The sequence below is a fragment of the Sorex fumeus genome, unplaced genomic scaffold (assembly GCF_029834395.1).
Source record: "Sorex fumeus unplaced genomic scaffold, SorFum_2.1 ptg000086l, whole genome shotgun sequence".
Classification (NCBI taxonomy): Eukaryota; Metazoa; Chordata; class Mammalia; order Eulipotyphla; family Soricidae; genus Sorex; species Sorex fumeus.
In genome coordinates, this window is record NW_026606143.1 from 37,473,862 (window position 1) to 37,488,129 (window position 14,268).

At 38.4% G+C, this 14,268-nt stretch overlaps 1 protein-coding gene across 4 annotated transcripts in view; it reads right to left on the bottom strand.

The window, feature by feature from the left end:
• Positions 1-2,136: 2,136 nt before the first annotated feature.
• Positions 2,137-14,268, bottom strand: part of GLRA2 (glycine receptor alpha 2) — a 213,262-nt gene continuing 201,130 nt past the window's right edge. For all 4 annotated transcript variants that reach the window (XM_056131184.1, XM_056131183.1, XM_056131185.1 and 1 more), the window contains one exon: positions 2,137-3,683. In XM_056131184.1, the coding sequence (XP_055987159.1) occupies positions 3,402-3,683 (282 nt within the window). In that variant the 3' untranslated portion in view covers positions 2,137-3,401. The remainder of the gene's footprint in view (positions 3,684-14,268) is intronic.

Below are 14,268 nucleotides of genomic sequence, written 5' to 3' on the forward strand. Positions count from 1 at the left end.
CTCTAAGAGGCATATATATATATGTATATATATACATATATATATTTCTCTCTATGATTTGTTGCCTACTGTCTGAACTCCATCAAACATCATGTGGTAATTATGGAAAATGGGTAAGAAGTGTCTTATGCCACGCGGCCATGCAGTCTGGAAAGCAGCCTGGAGTGTGGTGGTGGTTGGGTAGTGGAGGCCAGCTGCTGGAGCTGGGTCCCTTAGGGGTGGGGAGGGCTCTTGCCTGCCCTGAGTGAAAACAGCCTGGCGCGGAGATAACAAAGTACAAGATTATAAATGTTTATGTTTTATGGGTAAAGTGTTTTTTGAGATTTTTATACTACGTAATTTATTTATCTTTATTAGTTTTTAACTTTTAAATTGAACAACCATGAGATAGACCCTTACAAAGCTGCTCATGAGTGGATTTCAGTCATACGGTGTTCCGATACCCATGCCTCCACCAGTGTACATTCCTAGTACCATTGTCCCCATTCCCCCCTTCCCCACCTTATCCCTACCCCCCCCCCCCACACACACAGCACACACAGCCTATCTCTGTGGCAGACAGTTCTCTTTCTCTCTCATTTTGGGCACTGTGGTTCTCAATACAGATACTGAAAGGTTATCATATATATCCTTTTACCTATTTTCAACACTCAGTTCTTGTCCAGCGTGATAATTTCTAACTAAGGTATAGTGCTTTGTTAGATTGGCTCATACTCCTCAGAAAATTATGTGACATACACATTTGGTTAGACATGGTCATTTAATAAAGGATTTCCCCCCAAGGAGAAAAACTTCCATCCAAAACTTTCATGCAACACCAGAGATCTCTTAATGACATGTATAGAAACAGGCCCATCTTTGGTAGACATTTTAGTCTAAATTTCAGTGTGTTACTGTGAGAGGAAGAGTATCAAGACTAAGTAAAGACTTTGTCTTTTTGTTTGGAAAGGAATTAGCAAGACAAAAGCAATCTTTTGGGGATGATACCTAAAATCATGGCATTCATTGGTCTTGCCAGGTTAAATATTGTGATGATTTTTGTTGACTAGATAACCAATATTACTCATAATTATAACTTTTGGCCCTCCCGTTGTTCGTCGATTTGCTCGAGTGGGCCCAGTAACGTCTCCATTGGAGACTTTGTTGTTACTGTGTCTGGCATATTGAATACGTCACGGGGAGCTTGCCAGGCTCTGCCGTGCGGGCGAGATACTCTCGGTAGCTTGCTGGGCTCTCCGAGAGGGGCGGAGGAATCGAACTCGGGTCGGCCATGTTGGCTGCGTGCAAGGCAAATGCCCTACCGCTGTTCTATTGCTCCAGCCCACAATTATAATTTTATTGTTACAAAATATTTATTGAGAATTTTACTGTGTATTAGCCACTAAGCTAATGACATAAATTGCATTTTTTTCTCGGTTCATCCTGTTAAAGCACTAGGAAACAGAAATTACTCAGAAAGTCAGTAACTTGTCTAGGATCACACTATTGCTAGGTGGTCCAGCTAGCATTTCTGTCTCAAAGTTTATGATTTTTGTCATTATGTGATCTCTCTGAAAATTTTTCAATATTTGAATTGGTTTAAAAGGTTATGGACATTGATTTATGAATCCACACCTTATTGAAAACAATATGACGAATATGTATGGTGAAGGAAAATCCACAAGGGTCAAGATGAGTTACCTCTACTTCATGACATTCTCATATATATATATATATATATATATACATATATATATATACATATATATTACCTTTAGCATCTTCAAACTCTATTCCTTACAAAATTAGGATGAAGAGATAGCCAGTTTTGTTTTTCAATTTCTTTGCACTTTTTTAAAATGATTTTTCAGTGCTCTTAGGATATTTCCAACTCTGATATGAAATATCCAGTACTAAGATCTGCTCAGAGAGGCTACTGGTGCTTCTGTGTCTCAATCCCTATTTCTACAATGAAAATATCAAGTTTCTTTCTTCATGGGAGTCCCATAAGCTACAATTATGTTATTATATCAATAATGCAATAGTTATATAAGTGCTTCAAGTTTATGAGAAACACCAGAAACAAAAAACCCAAGCTACCATTGTCATTTAAATTATTGAGTTTTCAGCGAAAAGAGGAAAATAGTCTTCAAGAGGTCCTATGGCACACTTAGCTTTATTGAAATTGAACAAATACATTTTTTTAAAATAAACCCCTTTACAGCACATGTAAAATTTTATTTTTTCATTATATTTTTGCAGGTTGTATTTTAATCCAAGTAAGCAAAAATACATTGTTGTTGTTGTTGTTTTCTTACTTAAAACGTGTAGCCAGGATTCAAACCACATAGCTCTGGTACCAAAAAGGCAACGCGTTATGAAAATCACAGTACAATTTTAAAATTGAATTAAGTTAAAGATATTGAAAATGATATTCACTTCAATTACCAGTAGAAACCATTAGTCAGTTGACATTGGGACTAGTAGTTACACCTACAAGGAGAGCAGAAACGGGAAGTTTAAGCTAGTATGAGCTACACCATTCAGAACACACCATCTCCATAAATACTGTAGCTGGGAGGTTGCAATGGCTAAGTTACAGTTGATCACTAAAGGTGCACGTCAATACAGCCAAAGTGAAAAAAAATAGTGCACTAACTGGATCAGAAACAAAATGGGCATTGCATTTATTTTTAAGAGATCATACTATCAAATCAATTATACAACACACCATTTAACCCCTCCCAAATTACATCTAGGAAAGAAAAATAATATTTAAATGCACATCTACACAGACAGTAAAGTACAAATCTGTTCTTTGTGGTTGGTGTTTATTTTGTTTTTGTTTTCTCAGTAAGTATAAATAATTTATGACCCACAAAAGGATTTCTGGGGTGAAACACTAATTACAGACATTGTAAAGAACATAGCTCAGGAGGCTTGTTTTAAAAATGAGGCAAGGTTTTCCTGAAAAATTTTGGTCCTCGACTCATACTATAGGCTAGTCACTGTGGTCAGATGGTAAGCATTGTCTGTGTGTCTGTGTGTGTGTGTGTGTGTGTATTTAAGCTAACTTCTCAGTACCAGAATTTGTCAAAACCAAGCCAAACCAAAAGACAAATAGCCCTCGAGAACTTGCAGATCATGTCTAATTGATGCATTATCTGAAAGGAGAATGCTAAAGACTCTGAAAGCAATTATGTTCATGTGATTTAGTAGCCCCTTAATATCGAGCAAACATTTTCCTTCATTGCCTGAAGAACTTATCTGGATTCACATAGGTGCCAGGCACCCCTCAGACATGATTCTCCCTCCCCCCGCCCCATAGCGTTTTTGCTGTCAAAGCAATATAAAGACAATTTCACTGTTTAATTACAAGCACAACACTTAGGCAAGAAGGTCCTGGGGTGTGGAGGGCACATCTATTTCTTGTGAATGTCTTCATGCCGAATGATCTTGTACGTGATCCAGTAAAAGATGTTGAAGATGAGGAAGGCCAGTGGGAAGGCAGCTCGAGATATGGTATCAATTCGTTTTGCCCGGTCCACAAACTTCTTCTTGATGGCATCTGCATCTCGTGGGGGGTGTGGGACAGGGTTGGCAGGTGCGGTCTTGACAGAAGCTCCATCTTTCACTTGGAGGCAGTGACCCATCCCATAACCACTGAAATTAAAGCGACTTTCACGAGTAGCAGCATCTTCTTCCTGTGAGAATAAAGACAAAGAAAGCACAGATTGGTTGTCAGTCAAATCAGATGCAAAATGCTTAAAATTCTTCAGGAGTAATCGGATAAATCACAGTTAACTGGGAATGTGGGCGGCTTCTGGAATGGAGAGCGCTCTTTTGAGTTCAATTCAATTATTCATGGAACAGATACATTTCATAACTTTGGGCTGAGAATTAAGGGTAAGAATAGTGACTTTGTGGTCAATTAACACAGAAATACCTATATTATATTCAGCACCGACTTTTCCAAAATCTATTAATTTATACCTTTTAATGACGATTTTAAAACCATGTCTCAAAAATCCCAATATTAAATTCTAAATCTGTGAATAGGGCCACTCATTCATTTCTTTGTACATCCTTTAATTCCACAAAGCCGTTATTGAACCCCTGTCATGTACTTGGCCTCATGCTAGGAACTTTAGTATTGGCCCATTCACAGTCCTTTCTTCCATTAACATTGGCTTTAATATTGCAGCTAGATCTGTAATTAAGTCCTTCATGTACCCCCAATTCCTCTTCAGCCCTCTTGCCCATCTCAGTTGTATGGCAGAGATTAAATGTGCATTATTTTGTGTGAATATCTCTACCATTGCTACTTTTCTGGTACTAATTTTTAACAGCAATTCTCTGGCTAGTTATTTATCCATGCTACATTTAAAAATCTAGCATATTAGCTCATGTCAGTGATACTTTGAATTCATTATTTTTACATGAATTCAATGAAAGACTGAAAAATAGTTTTTTATTCCTCATGGAAATTAGCACGTAGACTTTGTAGAAAATGTGGGGGATCTGTCTGGTGTATTGGGTCAAAGTGGTCGGATTAAAAGCTGAGATTGAAATGACATGCTTATAATAAATTAGTTTTAAGTAATCATCGGTTGAATGATCTTCTGTAACTAGTTTACTGCCTTCTACTATAGTATGATACCCTCAGAACCAAAGAGACTACATTCTTCATCTTGCCAGATAATAATAAATGATTATGTTTTCCCCAAGACAAGAAAACTTGGTATTAATTTGATTTCATCAGTGGTTATTACTGTCAGTAGTGCCTGCAGCCATATATAAAAGATGCACTGAAGGAAACATTTTTTACATACATATAAATGAGAGCTCAAGTGTAATCCAAAAGGCACACCACGTCAAACCATTTTGTATTTGAAATGAGTTTCCTAAGGTCAGCAGGAACTCCCAGAGAGTAAGGAAAGTAAGAGCGATTTCAGTTAATTATACTTTATCTTGTACAGAATGTGGTTTAAATACAGAGCTAGCAACACTGTGTGTGTGAGACCACAATAACCAGACTAAACATTCAGATACTGGTGGAGGGAAATTCATACCACTGGTGGGATTGGTCTTTGATCAATTGGCCTTAAATCCTACTATGAATCATTTAGTAAATCACTATCACTGTCCTCCTGTAGTTCATCAATTTGCTCAAGGGGGCACCAGTAACATCTCACAAGAAATTGTGAGACTTGTTACTATTTTTGGCATATCGAATACATCATGGGTGGCTTGCCAGGCTTTGCTGTGTGGGCGAGATACTATCGGTAGCTTGCCAGGCTCTCCGAGAGGGGCGGGGGAATCGAACCCGGGTCAGCTGCATGCAAGGCAAATGCCCTACCCGCTGTGCTATCGCTACAGCAAGATATAAATCACAATACCTTGATTTGAAGATTATGGCTTAGATAAATGCAAGAACTTCAGTATAAGTGCTCAAAAGGCAGGCTATAGAACCTGGGACAAAGGACAGATCAACTTGAATGTGACTCAGCTAGTTAGATAATACTTAGATACTGCTTTCCATTGTCCATGAAGCATTTGTGGTCCAGGAGGCCTTTGGTTTATAGGATTATCCCCTCTAAACAAGGATCTCTGTTAAAGGCAACCCTAAACATGGTTACCCATTGCATTACAACCTAAGGATTAGGAGGAATCTGAGCTATATGAGTATGGCTACTTTGAATCAAACACTCCATGTCACCCTTTGCCATCTAACTAAATCTTTGGGAAATCAAGCTAGGAGACAGAAGACTTGTTTACTCGATGCATTAGTCGTTCTTATTAATGACTCCATCTAATGCTACAAACAACAGATACTAAGTCTAACTTTCAGTCCATCCACTCACATCAGGAGTACCAGGCCAAAGCTCTTAGAGTAATTCCAAATTTATTCCTTAATAAAATTGTCTCCCCATTATTTTTATATATCTTGGAATGTCCTATAAAAGTTAGTCAATACACTCTGTCAAATCACTTTAAAAATGTATAAAGTCCTTTTCATTCAATAATAAGGTGAGGGGCTGGAGCAATAGTATGGCCAGTAGGGTACTTGCCCTGCATGCAGCTGACCCAGGTTAGATCCCTTGCATCCCTTTTGGTCCCACAGCCCTCCAGGAATGAGTCCTGAGTGCAGAGCCAGGAGTAACCCCAGTCACCACTGGGTATGGCCCAAAGAGCCAAAAAAGAGCTGAGTATTGAGTCTCTGGCAAGTATTATGCTAGGTGCTATGTATGAAACAGTTGTTGAAATAGGACATGGTCCCTTCCTGCATGGAGCTTTTAGAATCCCTATGGAAGAGAGAAACTTAAAGGCATCATCTTATAAAGAAGCTGGAAAATAATATCCAGCCTGACATAAAGTACTTCTGTGTGTATATAGACATACCTACACATTCAATAATGAAGACTTAATGTGGACTAAAATTCGATATTAATCTATTGTCTTTGCCCTTAAATATGAATATATTTTATTTTTGAACATGTTTCAAATAGTATAATAACTACGTGTATGGAATAAATGTGCATATTTATTGTAGCACTGTCCATGGGGGACTTATTCAGTCCTGAGCAAGAAAGGAAGCACACAGGTCATTGGTAGAGGGAACCTCCTTGTCATATAAACAAGAGATAACCCTGGATATATTGATTATTTTAAACTAATAATTAGCTCTCAGTGTGTGAGAGTAGCAGAAACAGTGCAAGTTGCTTTAACATAGTGAGATCTAGACTTTGGATATTTGATTTCTGGGCCTGGCTCCAAAAATTATAAACTGTGTTGATGTTATGCAAGGTATTTATTCTTTCATGGCCCCAAGGACCTCATGCCTGGTTGTCTCAGCTTTAACTGCTGGCAAGTTTTACAGGTTGTTCCTTTCTGACCATTTAACTGAATGAGAATTTCTGGATATCATAACTGAGAATCTGTATTTTAAAACAAAACAGTAACACTAATGCCAACGGTTAAAAATCAATGACCTAGGAGAGTTGTAAAGTCCATGTTTAAAATGTGGAACTTACTGCATGTAATTAAGTCTAAAAATACTTTCTAGGTGGAAATAATTCCTTAAACTACATTTGCTCTTATCTTCCTAAGTTTACTGTGCTGTTCTTTCTTTTCCATATCTGTAGAATCTTGCAAATCACTGTGTTCACCTCTAGAAACATTTATAAACTCATGGTTAAGCATAGAACTCACTGCCTAAGTGAGATAAGAGCCTTTTAAATTCCTGGAGCCCTGAAGAAATAGAAAGGGTAGTGGCCTTATCTTAACACAGAAAACAAAAGGAAACATAAATACACAGGTTTGTGGGGTTTTTTTTTTATCAGATTAACTTACTCATTTCACCTCAAGCTTTTCTTCATATACTATGAATATACAGCTAAAGAGATTAGTTCTTTCAATTAACTGTCAGAACTTTAATGGTGCCAGGTTAGGTTATTATCTGATTGTACACTGCCATGCAAACTGTGTACTTAATAAATGCTTGTTGACTAATAAACAAAAGAAAATTTTAAGAGGGCTTCTTTATGCTTGAAAATGCTCTCCTCATTCATTCAATAGTACTTCAAATTTTGTTTCCAAACATAGTTACAGCTAATTAAATGAATTCTTTAAAATTCTCCAACATAAAAATAAATCTGTCATAGAAATTATCCATTTTTCATATGTAGGAGATATGAATGCTTGTTTAAGGGTCTTCTTATTTACCATTATGATTCATTTGCTGCCTTTGAAGTTTGGAACCTCAAATTATGCACATCAAAGTGTATGGTTTTGATTCAGAAAACATAATTGCAACCAATTTGAATTTTTGTGTTATAATGAATGACTAATTGCCTTTATACCAGGTTCAGAATAAATGTTATGGTAACATGGCAAGGTTCCTATACGAGGGGCAAAATGGAGTTAAGCTTGAGTCATGTGTAAACTAACGTAACATAAAGAAGAATCTGTAGGTGCAGCTTAGCTGAAGATATTCTCAGGGAGATTCAAGCAGGTTTTTGTTTTTTTCAGTAAGAAAGAATTTTAGGCGTATATTCTCCATCTCTTCTAATTAGCCAAGACATCACTTAGTTAATTAGTGTGGCTGACCCAACAGCTTCAGTAACTTTGAGCAGTAAACACTTAGCTCACTCTGTTTTGTTATTCACTAATTAGGCTCCCACAGAAAATGAATCATCCAGTCAATGTTTCAATACATGTTTTCTATATCCCATTTTGATAAAATTTCCTTAAATTCTGTCTGCTCTATAAAGCATTGCCCTGATGCTCTGCAATTTGAGATTTCGTATCTTATTTCATTTATTTTTCCATATCATTTTAACTTACAAAATTTACCTAGTCCTGTGCTTGCAAATGATTTAAATGTAATTAAACATGGTAATTCCAAAATGAATGATTTTAGCAGAGTCCCTAGTGTCAGTGATTCTTTGATTCTTCCAGAGAGGTAGAAATAAAGACCTCCTAAAAAAACTGGAATAGTAGAACATTTTTTCCATTACTTTCTCATCTGATGGTTTGATTGGATTGAGTCTCTCTTCTATTAGAATAGAGAATTGTACAATTTGGACTTAAGGTATACTGAACCCCAATCAATGAGCAAGGGCTCATTTGTACAATTTGGACTTAAAGGTATACTGAACCTCAATGAGCAAGGGCTCAGGGTACTAGCCAGCCCTCCTTAGAAACAGTATGAGTACAGACACAGCAGGTTACCAAAGGAAGTCCCTTGAGCAGAGTAGGACCCAGTGATGTTTTGTAATTATAATAATTTCTTCTCTCAGCTGAACTGGGAAGAGAAAGATGGCCTTGAGAAATTCTCCACAGTTGTTGGGGTCTCAATTTCTTCTATCATGGGAAGTTGGTCCTTTTTAGCCTTTCAACTTTTGATTGAGGTACTGTGATTTACAATACTGTTAATGGTGGTTTCTCATATACTTAATTCCCACACCATATCCACTCTCCAGTATACCCCGCTCCTTCACTCAGGGTCCCCAGTGTCCCTCCCTTCCAACACTCCACTCAGTTGTGTAGGTCAGTTCTCTCATTGTGTTGCCTTTTGATTCTTTGTTGCTGCCATGCTGTGTATTTTTAAGTCCATAAAAGAGAGAGGTTAATGTGTATCTTTCCCTTTCCTTCTCACTGACTTCACTCAGCATGATATCCTCTAGTTCCATCTGTATCATGGAGACTTGGATATAGAAAAGAGTAATACATAGATATGCCTTATTGATCATGAGTATGTACCACGTGTAAAACCTACCGCTGTTCCATCAACACACTGGCCCTGCAAATCACATACTTCCTGAGAACATTGAAGCTGAGAGTAAAGTATATTGCTAATAAATATTGAAGCTGAGTTTAAAATCTAGCTCTGTATACAATTCCCAACCTTTCTTACTCTAAATGCGTTGGGAATATTTGAAATTGTGGCTATTTTCCCCCATCCAACCCTTTATGACTTGCATTTAAGATTACAGATGAGGTATCTGGCATAGAGTAAGCCATATAGAACTTCTTGATACTTAATGACATATGGTAAATGAATTAAGCTTCTCATAATATCATTTGGGGCAGACATTAGAAAGTAATTTCATGGAAAAAAAAGGCTATCAGTGGTTCATCTTTTTTTAAAATTTTTTCCTTTTTTTTAAATGAAATCACTCACCACTTTTATTGATCTTCAAAGAAGGGCCTTTTGATATTTATTTCTTGGGCACCTGCCATTCATGTATCTATATAGTCAACAGATGTGTTATGAGCATCTGTCATATGCAAGATATTTGGTTGAGTTGCTTTTGAAACACTCACGTGGAAACATGAAGTTATTGCATGGGCAGTCTTGGAAATTGAAGGAGAGATTTCACCTGGACTTGGTTACATGCTGATGTGTAACTATATCAATCTTTCATACCCAATATTGTTAACCAGCAAGCAAAAGACTGAAGGTGAATTAGGCTGAAAAGCAATAATTTGCCAACATGTTAAAATTCTTCTTTTAAAACTCTTAGTTCCCCCAGGTACGGCCATTGTAAATAATTTTATATTCACAATAAAGCTTTATTCTGATGCTGAGGATAAAATGAAATTGTAGATATTCTTCCCTGAGTCCACTGAATATTTCAGAGCAAGATTTATAGGGTAGCTATTGTTTGAGTCTTCCCCTAATCTAGTTCTACCAGGGCCCTTTGATACTGGCCTGTTTATCTATACATCTAAGGTGTCTAGTGACATGTTGGCAATGCAAAATAAAGAGAAGCACTTCCCACTTCATTCTCATCTGTGTGTTTCCACATGTCAAATAGAGAAGACATGGTCTGTGTCACAGGGTGCTTGCTATAATAGCCCCCACTCTATCCTGTGTGCCTTTTATACCTTTTCTACAACACATTGTTGACATTCATTCTTTTGTGACATGGATGTGATTTCCTCTCCCTTTGAGTCTAAATGGGTTTGTGATTTGCCCCTCGTCATTTGAAAATGGCAGAAGTAACACTGATTAACTTCTGAGACTAGGTCCTGAGCAATGATGAAGTGTCAGCCTGCTTTTCTGGAATCTGTGCTTATAAGCATGAGCTACCATGTTAGTTGCCCGGCTGCCCTGGAGTCATCTCCACGCGGTAAAGAACTAACTGGACCATGAGGGGAGATCCAAGGCCGAAGTCTTAAGACCACTAAAGGAAAGAAAATGCCGAGCCAGCCATGAGGGGAGATCCAAGGCCGAAGTCTTAAGACCACTAAAGGAAAGAAAATGCCGAGCCAGCCTGGCAGATACTCCTGAAATCAAAACAGGCCGTGGAGCAAAATTTATATTCAGATGAGACAGTGAGAGGCTGCTCAAACCTGAGATATGTCTGAAGCAGCATCTTTGTCCATCCTCTGTTGCTCACTTCATAACCAGCAACATATTCCCTCTCTCTTCCTCCCTCCCTCCCTCACTCTCTCTATCTTCTTACATTGTTTTCAATAAAAGTACTTAACTTCACACACAGAAATACTAATGATGCATAATACAGTGCCTTCTAAACTCTTGCAGACAGAGAGCAGATCTTGTAAGAATCAAAAAAATTGTCACACCTTGTTTCTACTCTCCTTTAACTTCTTCTAAGAATCCATATATTGGATTCAGTGTCAGAGTGAGCTGAGGTGAGGAAGACCTCATTGTGGAAAAATTTGTGGGTGTGGCATTTGTCCAATGAAGTAAGTTCATAAATGGTTGCACAAGAATTCCCCAGCAATTTTAAAGAAATTATAAGCTGGAGCAGGAGAGTGAGTCTAAGGGTTTGTTTGCCTTGCATTTGACTGACCCCAGTTCAATCCCCAGGACAATGTAGGGTTTCCCAAGAACTACCAGAGGTGAACCGTGAGCACAGAGCCAGGAGTAGCCCCTGAATAGCACAAGTTCTGGCCCCTCCCCTTCAAAAACATGATAACCATTTGGATATAAAAGGAAGTAAAAGTTTTAAAATTATAATAATCTTGGGACTGGGGCAATAGCACAGCAGGTAGGGCGTTTGCCTTGCACATGGCTGACCCAGGTTCAATTCCCAGCACCCCATATGGTCCCCCAAGCACCGCCAGGAGTGATTCCTGAGTGCAAAGCCAGGAGTAACCCCTGAGCATCGCCAGGTGTGACTCAAAAAGCAAAAAATAAAATAAAATTATAATAATCTTTAGATCTCCACTTTTTTCCATTTAATGTCTTTTAGTTTCTGAAGTGACAGCGATTGAACCCAAGTCCTCACATGTACCACTGTGAGGTATTTGCTGTACCACTGAACCACACCCCTACTTACTGATTCTTTATTTCTCTTTTTTGGGAGAAGGGCAGCACATTTGGCTGTACTTACTCCTGGCTCTGTGCTCAGGGATCACTACTGGCAGTATTCAGGGGATTATATATGGGGCAGTGGATTGAACTAGGGTCAGTCGTGTGCTAGGCAAGTCTTAACCTCTGTACTACCACTCTTGCCCTGGATATTTTCATTTTTGACCTCAATCCAAAAAATTATACAGTAAGAAAATGACCTACTGTATACCTCAGTGCAGAAAATGCCTCAGTAATTCAGATTTTCTTTGAATCTGACCCCATGAATACAAGTCCTTGAAGCCCAGGCCCCATCATTCTGCAGTATAGTTATTATGCACAAAGGTACCAAGTTACATATCTGTCCTATTTTTCATGGCATGCACCACCACTTAATCCATAGGTATGGGTCCAGACATTACACGCTTAGTTATAATTTTTGCTTTCATTCAAAAGCAAAATAAAATAATTAGACAAATGCAGATGGGGACAAGAAGGACCATGTGCTCGCCGTCATGAGTGATAGTCTTGCCACAGCAAGAACAGAGCTAAGTCCCTAAAAACCTCCATTAACCCTGCACAAAGCAGATCAGAGATCCCTGAGTGCAATGTGCCCATTGCACTGTGACTCTCCAGAGAGGCCAGATAATTACATGGCCAGCATTATGGTGGCAGCCTCACTAGGTGGCAGTCTCAGAACACTTGCACTAGGCTGGCCATGGACAGGTAGTTCACAATCAGGATCAGAGGATCATCAAAGGCGGGTAACAAAGGAGGGAGTTCAGGATCTCACACAAAGAACCCCTAATCTTTTACAAACAAGAAATAAGCTAAAATGGCTAATTAGTGCAACCAAACACTATGTCTTATGGACTAATAAAAATGATTTCAGCACCAGAGTTAAGAGACCAGAGAACAGAGCCAAACACCAGAGAGGAAAAATCTAAGAGACCTTCCCCCTCTCAAGGACATGGGCTTGGCCAGAGTTTAGAATTCCAACTGGGCCAATAATTGGCCAAAGATCCCTCTATTTTTGAGTATCAGGGCCTATAGAAGTCATCCTATATATAATTATATTATTGTCTGTTGGAGAAGTGGGGTAGACACTTTGTCTTTTTAGCTCACTGGTATTCAAGTTGAGCTGTATTCAAAATGTTGCATTCATTGGATTTCATCTGACTTAATGGCAAGGTCTGAGTTTTGAGTTACATTTTACTGTAAAGTCTATTATCAGTGTCTCACTCAAGAATTCCATTTATAACTAATAAATTATCTCTGCTTATTCAGAAAACGCCTAAACAAAATAGTCCAGATTTCTTTCTTTTTTTATTTTGTAGGGTTTGGGTCTATACCCAGCAGTGCTCAGAGTCATTCTTAGTGTGCTTGTGGGACCATATCTGTTGCTGGAGATTTAACCAGTGTTGGCCAAATGTACCTTATTTCTTGCACTATATCTCCTGTCCCCTCTCAGAGAGCCTGGCAAGCTACCAAGAGTATCTCGCCCACACGGCAGAGCCTGGCAAGCTACCCGTGACGTATTCAATATGCCAAACACAGTAACAACAAGTCTCACGAAGGATACGTTACTGGGCCCGCTTGAGCAAATCGATGAACAATGGGAGGACCATGACCGTGATCTCCTGTCCCCACAATTCCACAATGCTGTTTTGTTCCATCCTTGTAGTTTATGTGTTTGATACTAGAGGTCAGTCTTGGGGAAGTGGTAAATATATTTTGCAGATGTGAGGAATGTGGATTACTATGAAAATAGAGATGGCATGGCACCATATATTTATAAAATAAGGTTGCAACAATATCTCCTGTCCATGTGTTTTCTTCAACATGATTTTGAAACTCTCCCTATTTAAGTGGTGGGGTCTTTGCCCTCTCCCTTTGAGTCTGTAATTTGAGTCTGTCAAAAACAACTCACAACTTGCTTGTAACTAATAGAAACCAGTAGAAATCAGATTGCATGACATCACTAGTCCATGAAGTCCTAAGCCACCATATGAAAAATATCCAGTCTCCCTGGGACTAACATCACAAGGAAGACTGTTCACATTAAAAACCCTGTGTAGACACTCTGATTTTCAATTCTAGGCTTAGAGCTCTCCTAAGCCAGGAAGCAGGCCTTTAAGTGAACAAATTTGCAGATGATTCTATATCCAGTTGCCAAAGAGCCATCAATGTTTGCATCTTCCAAAGCTGAAAACCCAGATACAACATTGCAGAGATGAATCATTCATCCCTACTCTGCCCTTTCCACATTCTTGAGCAAACTATATTGGTTGTTTTATGCCACTAAGTTTGAGATACTTTTTTATGCATAATAACTAGAACAAATTCTTTGAGTCATCAAAGTTGCAAAATTTATATTTCCAAAAGCTAGTTATTCATATCTAGGATTCCTGGCATGTAGTAAGATAAGACATTTTATAAATATGTAGGATTTAATGTTCTTGGGT